General features: G+C 39.8%; 1 protein-coding gene across 1 annotated transcript in view; it reads right to left on the minus strand.

Moving 5' to 3' along the window:
• FRMPD4 (FERM and PDZ domain containing 4) overlaps nucleotides 1-24,568 on the minus strand; it is a 310,232-nt gene that overhangs the window by 64,919 nt on the left and 220,745 nt on the right. Inside the window, exons 3-4 of the mRNA XM_086768048.1 lie at nucleotides 5,812-5,972; nucleotides 3,514-3,616 (exon numbers count right to left, since the gene is read on the minus strand). Of these exons, the coding sequence (XP_086624174.1) occupies nucleotides 3,514-3,616; nucleotides 5,812-5,972 (264 nt within the window). The remainder of the gene's footprint in view (nucleotides 1-3,513; nucleotides 3,617-5,811; nucleotides 5,973-24,568) is intronic.

The following is a 24,568-nucleotide window of genomic DNA, read 5'->3' on the forward strand; positions in this document are numbered from 1 at the left end:
ATAATTAAATATTGTGTTACACTTAAATCTCTGTTTAACATTCAAGGTTGACTTAACATGTAGCATTTGTGTATACTTTTGCTTGAAAACTCTGAGTTCTGCTAAGCTTTTTAAAGCACGATGCTCATCTAGTTATGAAATCTGCCTTTTTTGTTTTTCCTCATGCAGTTTGGTTTTCTTCTCTTTCTGGCATACTATGATCTTTATGTCTGTATTTTGAAAGTAGATTGATTTTTTCCCTGCTCTCTGCAATTATGACAAGAAATAGTGTCTTGTCTTTGCAAAAAGCTCTGAGGAAAAGCTGCACAAAAATAGCCACAGAATTTCACATAATGAAAATAAAATACACCTTGTTAAACCTAATCAGGAAGAGATCACATAATCACAGAAAAGATACGGTGTTGGAATATCAATTTTTCATTGATTTGCTGCACTGACCATGAGATGGTACCATGTGAGATCCTAAGAGAAAGGAGAAAAAGGACTTCAAGCTAAAGAGTAGACTTCAGCTTGTCCAGGGCACTGGTGGGCAGGGTCCTATGGGATGCAGCTCTGAAAGGCCAAGTAGAGCTGGGTGATCTTCATGGAGAGCATCCTGCAAGTGCCAGAACAGTCTACTCCAATCCACAAGGAAGCAGGCAGGCACAGCAGAACACCAATGTGGCTCCACAGGGAGGTCCACTTACTGAGATCCAGTGCAAAACAAAAGCCAATCAGAGATGGGAATGGAGAGAGGTTACCCAAGAGAAACAGAGAAGCCCTACCTGGTCAGGCAGGGATGAAGTTTGCAAAGTTCAGCTGGCACTGAAACCAGTACAGGATGTGATGGGTAACAGGGCCTCTACATCAGCAGTGAAAGCCAAGGGAAATATGAACTTGCTCCTAAATGGGGTGGGCAACCTAATGAAGGATGCTGAAAAGGCTTGAGGTACTCGATGCTTTCTTGGCTTTGGTCTTTAGTGGCAAGATCTGCCACTCTGGTCCCTGTGCTTAGTGGCAGAATTTAGGGAACAGAAATACTACCCATGGCAGATGAAGACTGAATTAGGGATTGCTTAGGCAAAAGAGACACTCACAAGTCCATAGGCCTATATGGGACACGTCTAAGACTGCCAAGGGAGTTGTCTCATGTCTTGTAAAAGCTGCTCCTCAGCATCTTTGAAAGGGCACTAGTTAAGAACTGAAACATGTGCCTAGTGTTGTTGTGAAAACTCCATCTTTGGAGGTATTCAAAACTTGACTAGACAAGTGCTGAGCAGCCACATCTAACTTTGACACTAGCTCACTTTGAGCAAGAGGTTGGAGTGGATGACCTCCAGAAATCCCATCTCAATTTTCTCTACGATTTTGAGATTATGCCCACTGCCTAGCCTACACATCTAAAACATGCCCATTGCTGACCACAGATACAATGCTACCAGCTGGAAAACAAGATTTCAAAATTGCTTCCAGGCAGACTGGAAACCGAAAGTAAGCTTTTTCAAAGCTGCAGATGTCTTGAACCCATAAGAAAACTTTTGTTATAGCGAAGGGATTCATTATTTCATTGGTGTAAAGAATTGCTTCTGCTATGGTGTCAGGACTGCACAGTGACAGTGTCTAATCATTCCAGGTGTCCCCACTGGCACGAAAAGAAAGCTCTTCATTTCAAATGCTGTAATATACAGCCGAAATACATTTCACTCTGAGCCTTATCAAAGAAGGACTCTCTGTCAAAATCTCAACAGCAGATAGATTTTGAGAGCAGCGGCAGAATTACAGTGTAAGGAAAGTGTCACCAAAAGCTTCCCCTGGAATGCAACAGCATTTAATTTAAGACACTACCTATGGAGTCAACATACTTGGGAAGGGTGACATTCTTTTCAATTTCTCATTTGAAGGCAGACAGAGAATCAGCTACACAATAAATCCAGTTTGTCACAGGCCTAATCAGTCTATTTCCCTTGTTGTTATTACTATATATTGCTGGCAGTAGAGATATGAGATAGAGATCCTAATTCTGATTACTCACATATCAAAGAATCAGGGAAAGAATGAAGACTGCAACATCATCACTTTATGAAGAAACAAAGACACAAAAAATGAGTTTACGATCCATTTGTGAGGCTTATGCTGACAGCCAATACAGAGCATAGGACAGAAATTTATTAGGAACAGTTCCTGCAGTTCATGGGGTCTCTTTGTCACAAAATCCAGGAAAGTTGAAGTCCCCTCTTAACGTGCTGTGTTTCTGTCAGTTGACTTGCTGGTTAAGATGTTTGTTTGTTTTGGTTTTTTTTTAAGAACTGAAAATGTATTGTGTCTTGTCCAAATGCACCTAACACAGACAAAGGCATCAGTGTTGCTGGTATCTTTATACCATTCCTGTACAGAATCATAGAATCATAGAATAGTTTGGGTTGGAAGGAAAGGTCATCTAGTCCAACCCCCCTGCAAGTAGCAGTGACCTCCTTTGGAAGTTTGCTTCACAGCTGAATCCCCGGCAAATGAGCAACCAATTGATCAAATTGTGATGAGGAGTACAAGTATCATGGCACCTCCTGCCCAAACTTCTGGATGCAAGTATGACTTTTTAAAATTACGTGGGTAACACTGACAACACTAACAGCTACTAGTTCTAAGGAGAGGTATCTGCACAATTAAAACTCGTGTATCTCCCAGGAATGGACTAGACTCATCAATTCAGAGCTTACACCAATGAGAAGGAAAATACAGAAACAAAACAGGTGTCCAGCAACTAGGCTACTGGAATTTAAAATAATAATTTTATGTTTAATTTTTAACTACTAGTCATTTTTCTATGCAATGAACTAATATTTCCTGTTACTCAAAATGCAAAGCTTATTATGTCAATGCCATCACATCTTTTTCTACTTCCTGAGCACTCATCAGTCCCTGTCCTTCCTTTCCTTCTACATCCCATTAAAGTATTGACATTTCTCCTTTCCTGCACTCTCCAAAGCCACTTTTTTGTCTTGTTTTCTGCCTCCTATCTGCACAGCTCTGCTTGCTCTTCACACAAAAGCTCACCTAATTGCAATCCACGCAAACACTCTTTGGCTTCCCTACATACTCCCATTTACATGCACCCATCTGCTCTCAAAAATCACCCCACTGCACTTTCTTTCCTCTTCACATAAGACAGACCTGACTCAACTTTCTTCATATGAAAAAAACCAATAGAGCAACAGTGACTGGAGCTGCCTTGCTCCAGGAATTATCTTTTCAACAACACATACCAAGAATAAATACCAGGAGAATACTATTCCTCCTTTAATACTCAAGTATTTCAGAGCTGTTTCAACATCTTCTTACATTTTTTCAGCTACCCAGGGACATTGAAGAGGACACTTCATTTCAATAGTAAAATACTTCACCACTCTTCATTATGACTAAAGTAAAATTATTTTTTCTTTTCTCACCCATGAGAAGGCAAGATTTGCTGTATTATCAAATGACTGCACAGGCAATAAGCCACTGGGTTCATTGTTTAAGTGACAGGACATCAACTACCTGACAAGGTCGATGACTCTCTCCCTTGGAGCAGTGCTGACTGGCTCATCATTAATCATTATGATTTGATCCCCTGGTATAAGCTTTCCTTCAGAGGGGCCGCCTGGAGACAAATGAAAAAAAAAAAAAAAAAGCACAGGTTAGCAGAACATTGTAAATGCACAGACACGCTCTGTTGTTCACATGCTATGAGTGTTTTTTTTTTCTTTAGCTAATGGTATATTTAACACTAACACTATTTCTGATATTACCAGTACTTCCTCATCAGGAAAATCTTGAAGTAGTGCTTAATGCTACTTCAGTAGAACGCTTGGCTTTCTACTGAATTTCCTCAAGTTAAGTTTTAAAACCACATCTAAGCACATAAAAAAAAGGGCTTGATTTTCTGGAGGACCAAAAGGACGCGTAAGAGGTGGCCTAATTCACCCTTTAACGTGTGATCAACTGTATCTTACTTGTCCCTGATCAATGTTTGTCTGATACTCTTGTAAGACCACTTTGAGGATGACTCCTTTTCCTGTAAATAAATGATCCTGTTTAACTACTGTTAAGATCAGTAATTTTTTTCCCTGGTGCCTACACCAGACCTTCTTTGTTGCAACACATTATTTCCTGTCCCAAGCAAAGTAATACTGGAGAACATCTTATTCCTCCTTCCTATGAAACATCACTTACATATTTGACAGTCATTTGCAGGTCTCTCCTCTGACTTTTCTGTTCTGGGCAAAACAAACCTGCTTCCTTCTATCCAAAGATAATTAAGTTTCTATACCTGAGTCTTTTTTCCTCTGGATTTCTAGCACGTAGTGAACATAAGTTTTACATACATCCAAAAGCACTGCCACTTTCAGTTAGACACAGGTGTTTAGCATTAGTCTGAGTAGACAATCCGACATATATGTCTATGTGCTTCGGATTCTGGCCCTGCGGAAATGCATAATGAGTTTATGCTTTATAACATGCACATAATACTTCGCTTCTCAGCATGATTACATGCCCAAAAGAGGGTGTGACATCACAACTACTAATGAAAAGATAAAGATATATCCTCTCTAGTCTTCTGCCTTTAAACTCTGCAATGATGATACATAAAAACCCAATAATACTACCAATATGAAGACAAAGTCTTAAAAGACAATGTATCAGTATCAAAACCAATGCATTTAACAATTGAGCTAATGATGTTCCTTTCCTCTGTTTGTTCTGAAAACTTTACTTCACTTCTATATCCAGCATAAATGGATACAAATCTATGTAGGAGAATGTTGTCCTGAACTCATCTTTCCTTCTATTCACTCAGAATAGAATAGAATAAATACCTTTTCCAAACTGAACTTTAACATGAAACTACATTCATAATGCTAATTTGGGAGAAAAGAACTGTCTGGATGTAGTTAAAGTATTAGTTGTAATGCTCACTTCATCTGAAAACAATACAAATACAATCAATGCACACACGTGGGTAAATGACATCAGAACTTCACAAAGTCAATTTTGCCTCTCCTCTGCTCTCTGTGGGGGTTCTGCAGAACATATTGAACAAGAGCAAAGTCAAATCCCTGGCCTTGGCTCCAAGGCAATTTTACATAACTACTGAACTTTTAAGCATAGAGAGCAGGAGCCCGCTATATGGGAGACTGGGCAGTCCCAGGTTTGGTCCCCCATAAATAAAAAAAATACCACAAAACTCACTAATTTTCAGTACAAGTAATATGTTTAGGGAACTATTTGACCTGGCTTTTTGCCACATAGTTATATGGAAGCATTCATTAAAAAAAACAAAAACAAAAACAAAAACAAAACCAGCAATAACATTCTCTTTTTCAAAACCAAATATTACAGTTAGAACCAAATATTAGGTAGAAACCAAGTCTCTCCTTGGGAAGATGATGATGATGATAAAAAGAATGAAAAATATGTAAGTTTTTATCTTGCAACTCAACATACCTCTTGAAATCACTGATTCAATGGCAATGAAGGTGACATCAAACAAATATAAACATAACAGGGAGAAGACCTTCTTTCCTTGAATGAAGCAGGTCAGCTTTTTCCAGGCAAAAAACAATAATGGCTCAGAGCAATAACCTAAAACCAGCTTTTTGTTACCACATTCACATAACGTTCAAAAATGAATGCAAGGAGGGAAACTACTCAGTAATACAAGACTTAAAATCCTACCTAGTATTTGTGATTACTTTGTCCACCCGAATACTTTAACAGTACTCAAATTTGTAACTGTATTTCATTTCGGCAAATCACATCCAAGTTTGCTTTTGAGGTCAGGAGGGGAAAACATACCTGGTGTTACTGAGCGTACAACAACTGGCTTTTCACTACCAGCCACAAACCCAAATCCTAGCACAGGATCCCTCCTCATTTCCACTTTCCGAGGAGCTGGAGGGGTTATTTGGCAGCTCTCTATTCGAGGGTCTTCAAATGTGGCTGATTGTGTCATGTGACTGTGAAAAAAAATAAAAGATGGAAAAAGGAAAAAAAATCATTAAAACATGATTTTGTGGTATCTACTTGAGCCAAGCAATTTCTGCAACAATATGAGATGAATACTTGAAATGTTCTCACTATAGGAACTAAAACATCAGCTTAATATTTTTCTATTAGATTTTCTTATACGCAAATTAATAATGCTGCTGACAGGTCTCAAATACTAATCAATAGCATCAACCTATAAAAAGGTCTGTCTTTGACAGCATACATTTAATCATACCTCATAAATGAAAGAAGAATAACCCAACAATAAAGTCTTTGTCATCTGTGCTTGAATTTTTCATCCTTCATTTGTTGGAAGGGAAAAATAATAGAACAACCTACTCATAATGTAAAACATAACAATTAGAGTCTGCCAGCCTTTTGCAAGAAGAGAGGACACACATTTAAATTTGGTTTTCTAAAATATTAAGCAAGTTTCTGAGCTGAGCCCTCTCAAACTGACTACCTAAAGCACAGCTCTATATTTACTACTTGGGTAAAATCTCCGAAGTCACTCCAAACTGCTCCAGGGCCAAAAAAAAAAAAAAAAAAAAAAAAAAAAATGATATGACAAAATCTATTTATCAGCCATTACTAAAATACTTTACTTTCAGCTATAGTGTTATGACAAAGCTTACTTATTGCTCCTAGAAGATAAAATTCTCATGGCTGGAGGGAAAGATTTTGATTTTTCAAGCAGAAAATAAAAAGGAAGAAAGCTATCCAACATGACACATCCATGAAAGAGGTCATGGTTTAAAAGCACAGAGACTTCTAAATTAGCATTAATAAACACTGAAATGTGACTGATGCTGTATGCAGACTGAACCGGAACACACTTCGTGTTTTCCACAATGCCTGGAGCTCCTTGCAGAATCACAGCTACCAAATCCCAGTGCCGATTACACAGACAAACAGACCCCTCTGGTGTCATACCCTTCCAAATGCCATTAATTGAACTCATATGCTTCAGGAAACCCAGTCACCACGCAATACCTGGTCAGCGTAGCACGAAGACAGACTACAGCTCATGGCACCGGGTTATTGCAGCCTTGACAGAGCTCAGATAGTATTTGTTTAAAGCTGCCTGGCCAAGAGGTAACTCTTTTTAACTTCAGGAGATTGTAAATCTACAGGTGCTGAACTAACTCAGCAGATGAAGGGAGCCAAGTCCCAACCCCATCTGTAGAGAGGGGACTGGGTCCTGCGCTGAGAAAGGTAACGGCCAGTTGCCCAACCTAAGAACGCCGCAAAGGACATCAGAGGCAGATATCCCTACAGCAGTAGGCAGTATTATCAGTTTGAAAGTTGGTCTCCTCATATATAATTAATACCATGAAAATTAAGTAAATTTTCCATAACCTTGTTAATCTTGCATATAACATGTTATAACACGAGAGTTGGGGGACATCTCATGCGACCAGAATGGTTGCTCTCACCTCCAGTCCCTTTTCCACCTTCAAAAACAATTCTCTGAATAACTACAGACCATAAGGAGATAACTACAGGTCCATAAGGAGAAAGGCATCATTCAGAGATGTTTTCTGCATGAATGACAGGCAAAACCTTCTCTGATCTTTCTCCAACACATACACCTCAGGCATGACATCAATTTTCATTCTCTCCATGGTCTGCTTCTATTACTGATACACAGAACAGCCGCAAAATCTCAGTAAACTTTCAGTGGGAGTTTATTCCTGTGACTGGATTTTTCTAGAGCTTTTCTTAAAATAAATTCTCTGTCCCTATCACTAAATTCAATCTGCCCAAGAGTAACACGCTGCCTTTTTATGCATATGATCAGAGGTAGCAGAAGCACTTCCTTACATAAATAGGAGAGAGGGAGAATATCTCTGTGTCTGCATAAGGTGAAGTTAGCAAAGAAAACGTATTTTCTTTTACTAGGTAGGGCATCACGTCTGATACTTCATTCTCCTCCTGTTCCTCCAGTTTTTGTCAGTTAATTTTAGATAATTTTCTATTATGTTTGTTCAAAAGAATTGTTAGAAAAATCTAGACAGTTTTACAGAGAGTCTTTATGAATTCTATCCTCAAGACCTTCCAGCTACCCTCCTTCCCATCAACTCCTATTTAGGACTTGGGCTCCTAGATATTAAAATATTATGTCTTTCAAACGAAACACTTTTTGACATGTCACTCATATTTCAAGAACTATTTCAACTTGTGAACTTTGCTTTGGCAGAGAATACGAAACTGTTTGTCATCTCTTTTATGTGACAGTCTTACCAAACTTTCTATAAAGTTAAAATGTTAATCAGTTTTCCTAATAGCTGTTTCCATTTCTGCAATTGGGGCACTATGAGCTGACGCTATCTCCAAAGAGGAAATGCAGTATTTAACAATAACTTGAAAATACTGCTTGAGCCTTTGAGAAATACTTCCCTGCCATTGTACATTCTCTCTGTTTGAGCACTTGCATAGTCTGGTTTGAAAACTAAACTAAACTAAAAAAAAAAAAAGCCAACAAAAACCCCAAAACTCAATAACCCAACAACAGCTACACTTCAGATAACAAATTCCAAGAAGAGACCTAGAGATTTGCTCAAAGGAGCAGCTCTGCTATGGATGCCTTGCTCCAGCCACTGCATTGGCTTACACTGAGAATCGGCGGCAGCAGCAGCAGCACAGCATCAGTTATTCAAAGCCTAAGCAAAAGGATCAGCAAGGAAGAGTCCATCATGATTCTGAGTGGCGCAGCAGGTTTTATTGATTTTTAAGGTTATTCACCTACAAATACATCAACTAAAAAGGCTCTGCATCTCATGCTTCCACAGCTTGCTGCATCAGATATTCTGTGTCATTTAGTATGTTGGAAGTGTATTTCAAGAAAGCAGCAAGATACATCCCAGAAGAGATTAGATGAATACTCAAAGCTTTTTATGATGCTACGTTGACAAACCTACTTCCTCCTGTGGCTAGTTCATTATTGAAATGCCAGTGGTAGTACCACAGTTCAAGATTAATTTGAATTTTGCATTAATTGAAGGTATTTGATCTCCATCTCAGCTATGGAAAATATCGACTCCTGAAGAATAACTATGCTAAGAGTTGTAAAGCAGAATCTAATAAGTCTGGACTCAGAATGGCTGCCTTGGAGAACCCTACACAGAGCATCACTTAAACAGTGAAACATCTTATAAGAATAAATCCAACACTGCAAACTTCCCATTTGCTTCAACCACAGTAAAAACTATGTTTAGATGGCAGTGTGCCTGGATTATACCTAAAGATTTACTTTTCCGAAGGAAAAATGGAAGAAAAGGAAAAAGGCTAAAATTCTAAGTATATACTGCTTTTTCCACGTACGTAAACACAGGCTGCCCTTAGACTGTCTTTTCAAAAAGAGATACTTATTTCCTACCATTTTCAATGACTGAGATGTGTTTCCGCTTTACAAAAGGTTATCTTCTTTGATGTACTCTTATTGGGAGCAGTGGGAGATAGCTGCCATTATTAAGGAGAGTAATTCTTAAGAGAATTTCTTGAACAGAGATTTTATATACCAGTCTCTTCCAAGAGATAAACTACCAGCTACGGGAAATCATAGCAGAAGTGTAATTCCAACTACTTGCACTCAAAAGTTCCCTGTGGCACCTACTCTACTCAAAAGAGAGGGTGACAGGGGAGATGAGGGAGAAGGCATCTGAGCGTGCCTGCACCAACACACAGAGCAGAATGGAGGCATCGCAGAGGTGGCATAAAATTGATGTGCACCCTCATCCACAAAGGGGCCTACAGTGAGTGAAGGAGAAAGAAAATTAGGAAAGAAGAGCACCTTGGGGAGCACTGACCAGCTGCAACAAGGCAGCCAGCACCTGCAAACACAATTCAGCTGCACAGGACGCGACGGGGAGCCTTATGTAAAAACTGTGTGCCTGAATTCACACTTCAGAAAGTCAGAGGTGTGGTTTAAGGCTGGCGCTTCGAATCCTCAAGTCATTAGCTTTCTAATGATTAACTTGGTAATGCTTTCTATGGAAACCTTCTTAGTATTTTCCGTATTCAAATTACACACTGAATAACCCAAAGAATATCTAAACAAACACTGTAATTAAAATCAGAGCTTGATTTAATAACACATATTAGTAATTAAAAGCAAAGTATCCAAGCACAATGCTTTCTCAGTCTTTGGATTTTGATGTGTCATTCCCCAACAATTAGGGATTAGTGGTAATTCTGAGAAGTTTGTCTATGGCAGGTAAGAAAAGCCTGTCCTCAGCAGGCTGAAATTTGTTATGCATTTCCACAGGAAAACATTTAGGGGTCTAACTCTTCTAAGAAACTGAAAACTACGGCATTAATCCAGCAACCATAGTTATGACACACATTATTTTGGACCTATGTACAAAGGCACCCAAACAGATTTAGCTCCGTTCTGCAAAGACATCCAAAAAAAAAGAGCAGAAAAGGTGATATCTCAAAGTGAGTTTAATACAGCTGCACACCCACAAACACTAAAACAACTTAACCTGTTGTTAAGTTGTTGCATCATATCATGAGAGCATGAAGACAGGCTGCATTTTGGTGTTTCATTTTGTATTTCCATATTATATCTTCTTCCAGTTACTTCAAAGCTTAACACCAGTTCTCAATTTTGAGGATTTTAATCCTTAGCTTTTAAACAGTTACAATGTCTCTGCTATACAGATTAATTTAACTACAAAATAGACTCTATTTTGACCTGAGACACAGCAGGTGTAATCCTGGTCAATGACGGAGAAGAGTCTGTGGAAATGTCAACCACTCCATGGGCTGATGAGTGGAAGTGGGTGAGAAGGATGAAGATAAGGACTTTTTTTCAAAGGTTTAAATTCAGAAATAACAAAACCACTTCCAATTGTTAAGGACTGTTAAAATACTGTCTCATTCATTCAGAGGAGGTGGAGGATCTGCTTTGTTGTGACTTTCAAAAAGACATATGTAAGTTAAGGACATTGAACATTAGGACATGGATGAGAAGCTCAATGTGAGCTGATAATACATGCTTGCAGCCCAGAAAGCCAACCACATCCTGGGCTGCAACAAGAGGACCACGGCCAGAAGGTCGAGGGAGGTGATTCTCCCCCTCTACTCTGCCCTGGTGAGACCCCACCTGGCGTACTGCATCCAGCTCTGGAGCCTCCAACATAAGGAGGACATGGACCAGTTGGAGAGGGTCCAGAGGAGGGCCATGAAGATGATGAGAGGGCTGGAGCACCTCTCCTATGAGGACAAGCTGAGAGAGTTGGGGCTGTTCACCCTGGAGAAGAGGAGGCTCTGGGGAGACCTGATAGCGGTCTTCCAGTACCTAAAGGGGTAGTGGTTTTAAAATGGAAGGAGGTAGATTCAGATTAGATATTAGGAAAATATTTTTTACAGTGAGGGTGGTGGAACACTGGAACAGGTTGCTCAGAGAGGTGGTGGATGCCCCATCCCTGGAAACATTCAAGGCCAGGTTGGACGGGGCTCTGAGCAACCTGATCTGGTTGGAGATGTCCCTACTCCTTGCAGGGGGGTTGGACTAGATGACCTTTAAAGATCCCTTCCAATCCAAACTATTCTATGATTCTATGAACAAATCTTCATTTACAATTGTTTGTCTGAATCCCTGAAACCATGAGCCTCTGCCCATCCTGCCCTGAAACTACATCTTGGTTTATACTCTATTCAGAGCCTCGGGTTGTGCACTCAAAATTTCCTTTGCAACTGGGAGTCATAAAAGCTACTGCAGCAACAAAAGAAAGTAGATTTGATTCTCAGTCACCTGTCTTCAGAAATTAGCACTAAGTAAAATGGCTTGAGACTTGAGACAATATTATGGAAATTGGTAATAACATGAGGGTATTTTATAGTTTTCCCCCTTGATAATCTGGAAAGACTATCAAAACAGCAATGACAGTTAAAAGAAAACTGCCATAGGTGAGAACAAATACACAAAAATCTTCTTCCTTTCTTCCTTCTCTCCTCAAGTTCCTGGCACCTCTCAGTATACCTCGATTTAATTTATTTTCTCCAAGAAATCCCACAAGAATTATTAAGAACTAGGACACAAGTGTCAAAAACATGCATGAACTGTATCTGTCTTCTACTTGGAAGTGACATTTCAGGGAAAAAGCGCCCAAATAGTTAGTACATTGCTAAGTAAAATTGCTGCTCCTACAGAGAATCTGGTGGCTTGACAAACTGTTTTTTTTGCTCTATTTTGCAGCAAACTAGAGTTGCTCACAGCTCCAGAATTCTTTTTAGAGAGATTCAAGAGACAGAAGTTTTATTTTCAGCTGTTCAAAAACAAATCAACTTTAACACTTCAATAAAATATCCCTTACATTTTCACTGTTTTTTTTTTCTGCAGGTGTCTATGTTGAGAATTCACTATCAGAGACACAAAATACAACTGGGAAAATTTATCAGATTTCTTTTTTTTTTCTTTCTTTCTAGGACTATTTTTCTGCCCTGGTGTCAATTCTATTTTTTTCATAAGCTTCTTCAGCAGTTAAATTCTCTAAAGTCAGGTCATTTTATAGCACCCTAGAAAATGTTTGGCATATGCCATCTGGATGAACATATGGTAAAAATGTAATTAGAAAGAAAAAGGTTTACTGGTTTCGGAAGAAGTTGGTGACAGCTTTTTTGATAAAATTGGATACAGGGAAATCTGACACGTAAAAAAAAAAGTCAAAATCCACTCTTCCTCCACTCTCGGGCATGGTGTGCAATCTAAAGCAGACAAAGTGAAGTAAAATCACAGTGAATAAAACTGACACGAATACAAATTTAGAGGGATAAAAAGATTTAAGCTTAGCTTCAGGCAGGCATTGGGAAAAATACACTGAAAATATATTTTACAATGACAATTAGCACTCTCATATTGAGAATATTACATGTGTAATATGTGAATGTTTCTGCATTCTGCATCTACTATATAGGAATGCTATATATTGGGAAGAAAACAAACATCTATACTTGAATCCCACAAAGACATGCAAATAAGCCTCAAGCCCCAATGGCAGACTAGCAGTTGTTTGGTTTGAGTTTTGTATTTAAAGACTGCCAGACAGGTCCCCTTTTACTTTTCTTCTCTCAGGATGGCCATAAGCATTTATAGGGTGTGTTCATGATGAATGTTGAGTTTTCTGATGGCTCTTTTGGGATGGGACTTTTCAGGCACCGGACAAATAGCAGCAATTGCATAGAAACATCTTGGTGAAAATTGGCCAAAGTGAAGAAAAGGGCACAGAGGATGGGGAGGAAAGATATGAAAGGACCATGCAGAGAGGAGTTATGAATATCGTAAGACAAGTTACAGGACAAAATGAAAAAAAAAATTTTTTCAACACTTACATACATTAGAAAAAAACTTCAAAGGAGAATCTCTCCCAAAATAAGAAAACAGGAGCTCCCAGCAACACTGGCCACCTGAATGCTGGAATTGCCTCCTCTGCAAGCGAAGCATGATACCAGCCTTTGCCTTCCTTACTGCATGAAGTGCACAGCCAACCTCGGTGCCCCGACGGTGAGTATGTCTAAATCGCACCTGTACACATACGGCATATAATGCATGCTGATAGCCTTCTCCCTTAACGTGCAATTATGCTGCTACACGCTGCACTGAATGGCGTTTCTGCATCCAGTTTTCTCCCAGCAATCTCTTCCCACCAGGGAAGAGACTCTTCCCACTAGCTTCAGCAGATATACTCACAGTTTCAAAGCCTGTAAGTGGAAGAAAATTCAGGGCTTGAGCAAGTTTTCATAGCCAAATGGGAGCTCACAACTTATTTATACTTAGTAGACTGGGTGGATGAAACTATGGACGAAGAGTCAACTGCCCCCCACAAGCAACTCCAGGGCAAGCCCTGTGCTGGGGCTGTGCAGGCACAGGGCAATCCCACTGTGGGAGGGCCAAGGGTCCCCAAATGCACCACGAACCGGGCCTTGCCTTTTCTTAGAATAGAGGTTTAGGATCCCACCAAGTCACTGGCATTTCCTTTCTGGAAGGAGCCTTTCAGCAAGCTGGCTCTCATGTACGCAGCATGGGCTGCTAGTACAGCTCAGGGAGGCAGGGTGTTTGGCCACCTGCCTGGCCCAGGTCCTTCAAGAAGGAAACACTGTGTGAAGTTTTTGTTAGAAATCAGAATCACTGGTGCTCGTCCAAGGCAGAAATTTCTTATGCTTACTGGGGTAGGATCTGAAATACACGTTTTTGTTTTTTTCTGCACAAAAGGCATTTTCTTTATGTGGTCTGAATAACTCCATTTAGGATAGCAAACTATGTTGAGGCCTTTAGAGATGAGCTAAAATGTAGCTTTTCATCAGCTTCTATACATGCATCGACAAACCTTGTTGCAACTAATGACATAGAAAGGGAAAAAACCATGATTTACTGAACTGCAAACGCAGAATAAATTAATTCCAGACAAAAGTGTCCTCTGGAAAACAGAATGAACCATTCCTATTGATCCTGCTTTTGAAAGGTTTCACGCTAACCGCATCAACAGCGATCTGTCAGCTCCCGCCTGGCCGAGATCTGTGCGAACAGCACAGACCTACGCTGAGGGCCGCCAGCGTCTCTCATCCAGCAAGGAAAAGGAGCTGCCATCTCCAACTCAACACGAATGATTTGTCTGACTGAAACGTTCAAAAAAGAACGGGGGAGGAGAAACACCATGGAAATAGCTTTTAAGGCACTGGTTAGATTAGGAAAGCACCGGCCGAAAAAAATAATGTGGTTTGGTGCAACGCTGGAGGCTTGCTCTGACATGCACATGTCACTCTCTGTAAACGCCAAGTGCGGGTACCCTGATAACGTGGTAAGAAGACAGAATGCAGATTTAATGTGCCCATTGTAACCCCCTGGTACAGCTGGGCTTGGCATGAACAAACAGCTGAAATACCAAAGCCCCTGCCTCAGCATCTCTGTACATGCCTACCTCCTGGTAACTCAGTACAGCTATGAGCGTATGGAGATAAGCACTTACAACAGAAGTAAAACCCATTTGTTTCTCCTTTGAACGTAATCTTCCTCATTCCTTCAGCAACTGAATGGATGAGCAAGTCACAGAAAGGGCTCTGAATCATCTACGCATTTCCTTCCTTTTCACCATTTACACTGGAAGGCTCCTGAACCAAAGCTAGCCCTCTTGGTGGTACCACATCAACCCAGCATTTCACCTGTCACCTCTTCAGCAAAACACAGCCCTTCTCAGGGGGAAACCACACATCAGCTGGAAGCAGCAATCAGATGAAAGCAGGAACATACAGGTTAGTAGATACAAAGCGAGTACTCAATACTGCAGTGGTTTAGTTTATCCACAATCACGTATTTAAAGATTCAGAGATATAAACTACTGCATCATTCTGGCGGGCACGGCTCCCTGCACTTAGAGGCAGGCTGGAGAGTTGACTTCAAGCAAAGGGCAACACAGCAACCCAGTTAGAAATGTGACTTTCTCTGAGTTCAGGGGCACGGGGAGAAGCAATCCGTAGGTCAGTACAATAAGCTGTCTCCAGTTTCTCATGACAGGCATGAATTCTCTTCCCTGGAGACCTGAGCACAGGGAAGCTTAGAAAGTTGCTGTGCTTTTATAAAGAAGTCTAACTTCTGCACGGAAGCAATGAGTGCAAGAAAGAAGCTTTTCATTCTCTGGCTACCAGACAGAAATTAGTTTACGTAAACTGAAAGGGATCTACAGGTAACCAAGGTGAACAGAATGAATTTAAAAGATTTTCAGCCCCAGAATCAAGCCTGCACATTCTATAACTAAGTCTTCACAGTCAGTCTTCAAAGCAAGTCTTCTAATTCTGTAACAACTCCAGAGAAGGCCTCCGGGACAGAGAGGAAAAAGAGAAACCATCTCTTTCCTTGCCCTTTCCTTTAACAACATACAAATTGAAAGGATTACTCTTCTTGACTGCTGATTTCGGAGTGTGCCATTACAACTCCTCAGCAAATGCAAAACAAGAAAGAGAACTTAATTGAAATAATCTAGAATGACAGATTGCACTGATGGAAGGTGAGGCTGCCAGATAGAGCTGTCATGCGAAAATCAAACTTGGGATATAGAAAGGAGAAAAAATTAAGTGTGTTTGATCTCTCTTTTTATTTTTTTTTTTCCCCTAATCGATTATTCACTATATTTTAACACAACACAGCTGAATGATTTTTCTGGGCCTACTTTTTCACTTCCAAGTAAGTTGCTAACCTTTCTAAGTGCACTTCTAGTAAGCAGAGGGTATTTTATATACCTTAAAAACAGAGGTGCTGCTGATCATATTTCAGCTTCATTATATCCAAGAAGCTTTCACTAAAGCCTGTGGATAATTTCTACTTACCTACATATGGAAAAAAAAAATTCCCAACTACTAATCCATTATGTTTTATAATATTTGTATAAATACTGTCAAAGAGAGCATGCATGGTAATGATGTACAAGAAAAATCATTACCTCTTTGCATTCTTAACTGCTAGCAGGCTTCCTCAGGAGGTAAAGGAGCTAAAAGGCAATATTTGACATTTCAAAACAGATGCCGTGGGGTTAAATTGGGTTGACAGCTGCTCTCATGAAGCTTATTCAGATAGAAACCCCCTACTTACAGGTAAAGAAAAAGGTAGAACATAAGTGTCATTTACAGTGACCTTCACCAAAAAAAAAAAAAAAAAAGGAAATCATAATGGAAATTGCAGCCAGGCTGATCAGCACATCAAATCTCTCTGTTCATCTCGAGAAGTCCCAATTCCCAGTAAACAGATAGTAGAAGCTCTTAAGTCAGGCAAACTAAATGTGCCAGAACAGGAGTTTAGACACTGTGAAAAGAAGGTTATGGGTTTTAGTGAAACATTCTAATTTCAAAGCATAAGAAAGCAAAAGAAAATGCTATGTTAGGGACTCGGAAAGGAGAAGGGTGCACATCCAGGTGAGGCTGGGATGCTTTGTCCCAGGCAGTGGCTAAGTCAATACAATAGAATAGCAAACATAATCACAAAATCCTACATACAAAACATAGGAATTTATTGAGCCAGTTAATAATCAGCCACTGTCTAACTCAACTTCAGTAACACTATTAATGTATCAAATATATGAGATTATGGATACATTTCAATATAAAAAATTATTATGTAATCTGACAACATAGCCAAACTTTTTGATCACTTTAGCAGTTTCTAACAGGAATCACAATTTTAGGTGAAGTTCCTGGGAAGTTTAAGACACTGGGATTGTGCTCTTTTCCCACAAACAAACCTTTAAAACTTCTGAAACAAAACGACAAGCAAATAGGCAGTGAGCCATGGAACTCTTGTCTACACAGCAACAGCCACAGACCAGCGTTTCATCAGCAGAGCAAAACGATACAACCAGAGAAGAAAGGTAGCTGGAGACACTTCCTCTTTTAATACTGCAGTTTGCTCTTCTACCGTTGTTCACCTACCACAATTTTTTTTTTTTAATTTTTAGGAAAAATTTACCATTTTGAGAAAAATGTAACAAATGACCGAATTAAGGAATTAAATTTTCTTCTGCAATACATGCAGCACATATTGCTTCATGATTTTATCTTTTTCCTATTGTAAATAATACAGAGTGGAGCTTTACAAGGTTTCTAAATAGGCATTTAATTTTGATGAGGTAGAAATATGAAGATTTTAATACAGCATTTTTGCATTTAAAAAAGAGCATGTAAAACTCAAGTTTAATTATCATCACACTATAATTACCACAATCTTATGAAAAATATAGTCTTTATGCATGTAATAAACTCTTAACAGAGAATGTGAGACAGTTAAGTGGCATAAATATGCTTATTGTCAGAACTTTCTAAAAATTAATTCTACTGATAGATGATTAAGTTCTACAAGCTTAAGCTTTTAACTCCGAATAACATTTTTGAGATATTTATAAAAATAATGTGCAATTCTGCAAGATCTCGAGAACTCACTTTTCCCTTTAATCTCCACTGAGGGCACCAAAAAGGAGAGAGTCATGGTCACAACCAGCCCCATCAGGTCTGAGAGGAGCAGACATACAGAGCGCAACCACAGCCAGCGCCACTGACACCTGCAACAGCTCCAGTGGCCTAGAAGAGCTGCCCCTCTTGCATATCAGGGAGAATTTAGTTAATTTCTATTATCTATCATTAACTTCTATCAGGCTTATAGTTTTCAGTTAATACCGAACTATGACGATCCTCACTTTGGAGTTCAGAGCGATTCTACAGATGGCTTGTTTTTTTGATTAAGCCACAAATACAGCACTCTCTTCTGATACCTACAAGCTGATCAACTCTGCATTGCCCAGTCTCATGAACAACATAATTAAATGCCTTCAAAGTTTCAGAACTGAAAACATAGAAAAAGTATTTTGGAATACTGATTTCTTTTTTGGATGAAAAACAACACTGGTGCATTTCTAACATTAAATACAGTGCTGAAGTGACTTAGACACTCAGACTTTCAGACAACCAAGTACAATTAAAACAAAATCTTGGTCACAGATACTACACATATTTTCAGCCCACTGTAATACAAGATACAAACTGTCATCTCTCTTTCTGTACGTACACTGGTCAGATTCACAGAACAGGCCAAACTTGAAGATAAGAAGCCCTAATGTTCTGAAATACATTAATTTATTTCTTATCTTAAACTTAGGAACAAGGTTGAATTTGAGCTACCGGCAGTGAATGTAAATTGGTTTAGTTTGTAAGTGTTGGTCAGCTTCAGGCTCAGGCTGCTCTGGGGTTCAGGCTCAAAAGGAAGGGGTACTATTTGGCAGCCATACTGTATTCAGGAAGGCTTTTTTTTTTTTTTTTCTTCCCCCAAAAATTCACAAAGGCGAAACAGAACAGAAAAGAACAGAGCGCTGAAATACGCACTTGTTTAAACATCATCCGTGACATAATCTGACTATACAGTAGTAGCTAAATTTACACCAATACTATTCCCCCATTAAGCTGTAGCTAAATTTAGACCAATACTATCCCCCCATTAAGCTGCAGTCTCTACCATCAGGATAAATCAATTTTGTAGGAAACGTTCCAGTGAAGAAGTCCCCAATTTACTACATCTCAATTAAGCAGGGTATTCTACAATACTGTTTTATAGTTAGATCACACTTCCTGGCCCTTTAATTTTCACATAACATCACTGAACCACAGTGGCCTTTAAAACACAGGGCAGAATTTAAATGGCATAGCATAGCACATGAGAGAGAAAAAAAAAAAAAAAGGAAAGCTCTGTACTACAATTATATCAGTTAAACCTTCGACTCTTCACAAAATATATTGTGGGCTCGTTTTAGTGTCCACACAAAGCATACTGAACTTTGGTTTTAAATGTCTGCTGTAAAAGTAAATGTAAAGAGCATTTCCACCACAGAATTAAAAGTCAAGCCAAACCTGCTGACGTAGGTCTGAGCCTGCGGCTCTGGGGAACCAGAGGTCTGTATTTTCACTTACGTGGCACACACACTGATGTCAGAGCAGCCTAACACACTTAGGCTGAAACAGGAGTCAGGCCCTCGGCACTTCCAAGCAGCTCTTTAAGTCACATTTTGCCTGAAGAGCTGCTCTAAGCCTGTAGTCTCTGATGGACCGTTGCATTAAAGCATCTCTATGATCAGCAGCTCCAGGGCAATGCTGACTCCAGCCCAGAACGGCTTCCACCTATTTTCAGAGTTCATTCTCCAGCCTGAGGTCATAACGCCTTCATGTCACTCCGTGCCCTCACGCCGGGGATGTGCACGGGCTCACCCCACCTCCTGTCCTCCTGCTTTGCACCTTTAGTTACTCAGACAATCAACCTTTTTATTTTCAGATCACAAAGTTTAGTCTAGAAATGGAACCAATTTTCATCATTTAATCACATAGCATTTTTATTTAACAAAATATGCAAATCAGACTGTTATTATTCCAGAAATCAAGAGCTCAAAAAGATTACTTAGAGTTCTACTCAGTTCTGACAAGTAGTTTAACTTCAAAAGCTATACAATTCACATTTGGTGGTGGGGGAGAAAAGAGCATCTATCATATTTAGAAATAAAATTACTTTCTAAGTTCTGTTTTGAAACATTATACATTGTAGAGTTATGCAAGTTATTCTATTGCCAGTTGTAGGAAGTTTATTTCTACCTCCTGGTTTTAGCCTGATTCAAACACATTAAGTATTAAAAAAACCCCACCAAAAGAACCCACAAAACAAACCAGAAAAAATTGCAACTGCAGAAAAAAAATAGAAAATGTCCTGCAATCACAGAATCATAGATCATAGAATGGTTAGGGTTGGAAGGGACTTACACTTCTTCAACGAAATTTCTCCTGTTCTCCTAAGAAAGGAGGACAGTAAAAATAAACCACTTTTAAGGTAATCTGTGTTTCTCTTTAAATTATAGGTAGATGCTTGGCAACAATTTGGAGTACTCAGGTGTGAAACCCATCTTCATAAGAAGGCTAGCAACATCTGGGGGGGAGGGGGGGGCAGTGAAGTGGGTGAGGGGGAACAACAACCCACAAACCAAAACTCAAAAAACTCAAGCACCAACCACAGGCCATATATACAGTCTCTGAAGAGTGAAAGAAGAGGAAAAAAAACAAAGAACATGAGAATACCTATTCTGGGGTGACTTGTTTCACAGTCAAATCATGGAATGGGAGGAGGAATGGGAAGGAAACAAGAGTTGGTAGAGATGAAATCAGAAGAGAAGACACTAATCAGCAAACCCCTCAGTTCCTTTTAATTGTGTACAGCATGGGAAAAGTGTAGTTTTTGCCAAGAGGAAATTCACAGTCAAACTTCTGGACTACTAGGAATACTCCATGTTATAACCATGACATTACAAACTTTAAGTGCAGGAAAAATTACAAGAAAAATTTTCTAAAAAAAAAATCATAACTTCCATAACCTCCTTCCAGCCTCCTCCCAGAGGGTGACAAAAATCCAACTTGTTCTTCTCCTACCAGGATGCTTTCTTACAGCTTAGTGCAAACATCAATCAACATTTAATTCCTTTCTGAGTCCACTGGCAGTCTGACTTACAGCAACACTTGAGTGAAACTCAGCCCAGGCAAGACAAAGCTGCTGTTTGTGGTAAGCAGAAAAACATCGGGAGGCCTTGGAAACCATTATTATCTTACCATCCATCAAACACTGCTGTCCTCAGTGCACTTGATCAGCCTGCATTCCCTGTACTTCTCCTCACACTGAAAGGATGTTTCCTACCAAAACACAGGTGAGGCACTGTAAACTCACTGTAACGAGACCAAAATAACTTCTACACTTAACGGGTTCCAGTACACTCCAGCACACAAAAGCCTGCGTACAGCCACTGTGCAGAGATCCCAGTGTACAGCCACCAGCATCCTCTTTTCTCGCAGCCACAACGGCTACGCTGCTTAGGAAATCTTCTACAGCAGAGCTCAGATCCTTGGAGAAAAAGCTGTCACTAATCCAACCCTAAAGCTGTGTACACATTGCCAGATGAAATACAGCATGAGTATGAACTTAACGCTTTCTGGAAGAAAAAAACCTGTCTCTTCCTCTTAGATCTCCTCACAGCCATAACTAAAGGCCATCAGAAGATCAGGTTTTCATTCCCATTTTGCACAGCTTTTGTAAAATCGTGGCTGCAATACTTCCACATTGAACAGCTAGGCATAAACCTGCTTTTTATGTGCTGTTAGGGTCAAGTCAGTCCCTGAGACCAAAACAATGTGGCATGATCTGGCTGCAGAAATCTGCACATCCAGATCCTCTGCTGGTGCTTGCCTTCCTTTGCCTTTGCGAGTGCTTTCTTTTCTGGGCCTTTAGGCAAGACTGCACTTCCAGTGTAAACCTGAGGAGAAATTAAAATCAGTCATGCTGGAAGTATTTAATTTGCTTTCTAAATCATGATTCAAATTCCCTTTTACTGCAAGATGGGAGAGGTGGGGGCAAGAAAGAAAATGAAGTTTGGAACAATTAATCCCTTCTACCAGTGGAAGGCTGCTAATACAGTTTGATGAGGCTCTTGGAGTTACAAAATATGGAGCATTTTGGATTCAGAACAGACAACTCTCTGCAGCAAAATTAGCTATTCATCTCCATTCTTCTGTATATAAATGAGCAAACAAGTTACAGCCAAAGTGTCTGCCTACATGGTCTGCTTAGTAATTCTGAATGCAAGACTATCCAGTGCACAGACACCCGGAATTAATGTTCAAAATACCCTGGCAGTCAGTTATTACTACTGATAAATATTAAATTGGATGAGAGACTGTACTATAAAAACTGTGAAACTAAAGAAATAAAATTGCTGGGTTTTGAGCCAGAAAGACATGTCCTTTAAAAGATAAAACCAGAATTCTTCAGTAGGTATAGATATGGGAATAGCTAATGATTGATAAGAAGAAACTTCAAAGAGGTGAGTCTACAAAGCAGAGATCCGTGATATAAATCTGAATTCATTAATACAGTTTATGTTGTATAATTATTGTATCACATCAAGGATGCTGGTGAGTTGAGCACAAAGCAGCATCGGCAGTATTTACTAAATACAGGTGTGCTGGTTTCATCTGGGAGAGAGTTAATTTTCTTCTTAGCAGTTGGTATGGGGTTATGTTTTGGATTTGTGCTGCAACCTGCATTGATAACACAGGAATATTTTAGTTACTACTGAGCAGTCCTCACACAGTGTTAAGGCCTTTTCTGCTTCTCACACCACCTGACCAGCAAGTAGGCTGGGAGCATACAAGAGGCTGAAAGTGGACACAGCTGGGACAGCTGACCCCAACTGACCATATGACACCATGCTCAGCATACAAAGCTGGGAGAAAAAGAAGGAAGTAGGGGACATTCAGAGTTATGGTGTTTGTCTTCCTAAGTAATCGTTACATGTGATGGAGCCCTGCTTTCATGGAAATGGCCGAACACTTGCCTGTTGATGGAAAGTGGTAAATGAATTCCTTGTTTCGCTTTGCTTGTGCATGTAGCTTTTGCTCTGCCTATTAAACCATCTTTATCTCAACCCATGAGTTTTCTCATTTTTACTCTTCCTATTCTCTCCGCCATCCTGCTATGGAGGGAATGAGCGAGTGGCTGTGTGGTGCTTAGCTGCCGGCTGGGGTTAAACCACAACAATGGTAAAGGGCTGTCATTCGTTCAACAGATGTCTATATTAGAAAAAGTAATATTTGGGGTTTTTTGTATACTATTAATCTTGTATTGGTACACTCTATGTTTGGATCAGAAAGCAACAAGGTTTGATGCAGTACTTTGTCCTTCCTAATTTTGGACCAGACTCCGAAAGCTCAACTGCGATATAAGTAAGTGTTAAATGTTGCAGTATATGTTTCTATGCAAAAAAAAAAAAAGTGAAATCACAAGCAAATGACCTGATCTCGGGAAAGAAAATGACCTCCATCCCAAATTATTTACAGTCTTGGAAGAATATCGAGAAGACTTATTTCATAGTATCCAAAAAGGCCATAAACAGCAAATGGAGATCCAACGTGCTGCTCTCATTGTCACCTGCTTCATACAAACTTCCACATTTCTCAATTACATCATGATCAGACAGACTGTGTTGCAGTGGTCCTGCAAGAGGGAATGAACTCATGCTGATGAGTTCAGAGCACCACGGCAGTGTTTAAATTCAGCTGTCCAAGAGATGATGTGGTAGACAGTTCCCCTGAGGGCTGCCTTCACCAGTTTGAAGGCCTAGGTACAGCACACATTCCATGTAGAGTCACCTTTCAACCCACAGTGCATGGTGTCCTTCGAGCCTGAGCAGTAAGTCTGGGAGGGCAGGTATCTGATGTCCTTGGCTTTAGCAGCAAGCTCTCAGGGTCTTTTCAAATTAGAGCTGAGACCCTACATCAGGATCTAGGTCCTCAAGTTGTGGGGAAGCACATCCAGTGAGGACAAACTATAAGATAAGCAGCTTCCGACTCACCTGTCTTCTATTAGTATAAAATTCTAATATTATTTTTATGTCTATCTGAATATAGCCCAGCAAAACTGGTTCCTAGTCCAGCGAGCTCCAGGGCAAAGCTCAGCTGCATCAGTGGCAGCCCCAGAAGAACACTCCTTGGCATGTCCCTGTCCCCTGAGCAAGTACGTAGGAAGACAGACCCAAAGTCCAGCAGTGACTGCTGAATGCTCTTCTGGGGAGTGCTCAGATCCCTACGAACAAACCTCTTCACAGATGCTCTACAGAGAATGACATTGCCTGTAACAAATTCATCACCCTCCAATCAAAGCTGCAGGAATACTGGAATGCTGCTTTACAGCAATGCTGTACTGTACCTAATTGTTTACGCAGGAAAGGTATCTTTTGTTGGGAAAAAAAAAAAAGAAAGAAAAAGAAGCTTCTGGGCACAAAAAAAAAATACTTTGAGTACCAATTTGTTTAATTACAAGTTATTAGAGCAGTTTACGTAGCTTGAAAAACAAGCAAGCTTTTAACCAGAAGATCATGTTACCCAAAAGCTTGGGTTTGGTTTGGATTTTTTTCCAAAACTACCTCTGTTATTCCAGCAAAAGATACTACCTCTGCTAACAAGCATTGCCTCTCTTCTATTTCTAGACCCATTACAGTCACAA

This window comes from Chlamydotis macqueenii, chromosome 1 (genome assembly GCF_036417535.1).
Source record: "Chlamydotis macqueenii isolate bChlMac1 chromosome 1, bChlMac1.mat, whole genome shotgun sequence".
Classification (NCBI taxonomy): Eukaryota; Metazoa; Chordata; class Aves; order Otidiformes; family Otididae; genus Chlamydotis; species Chlamydotis macqueenii.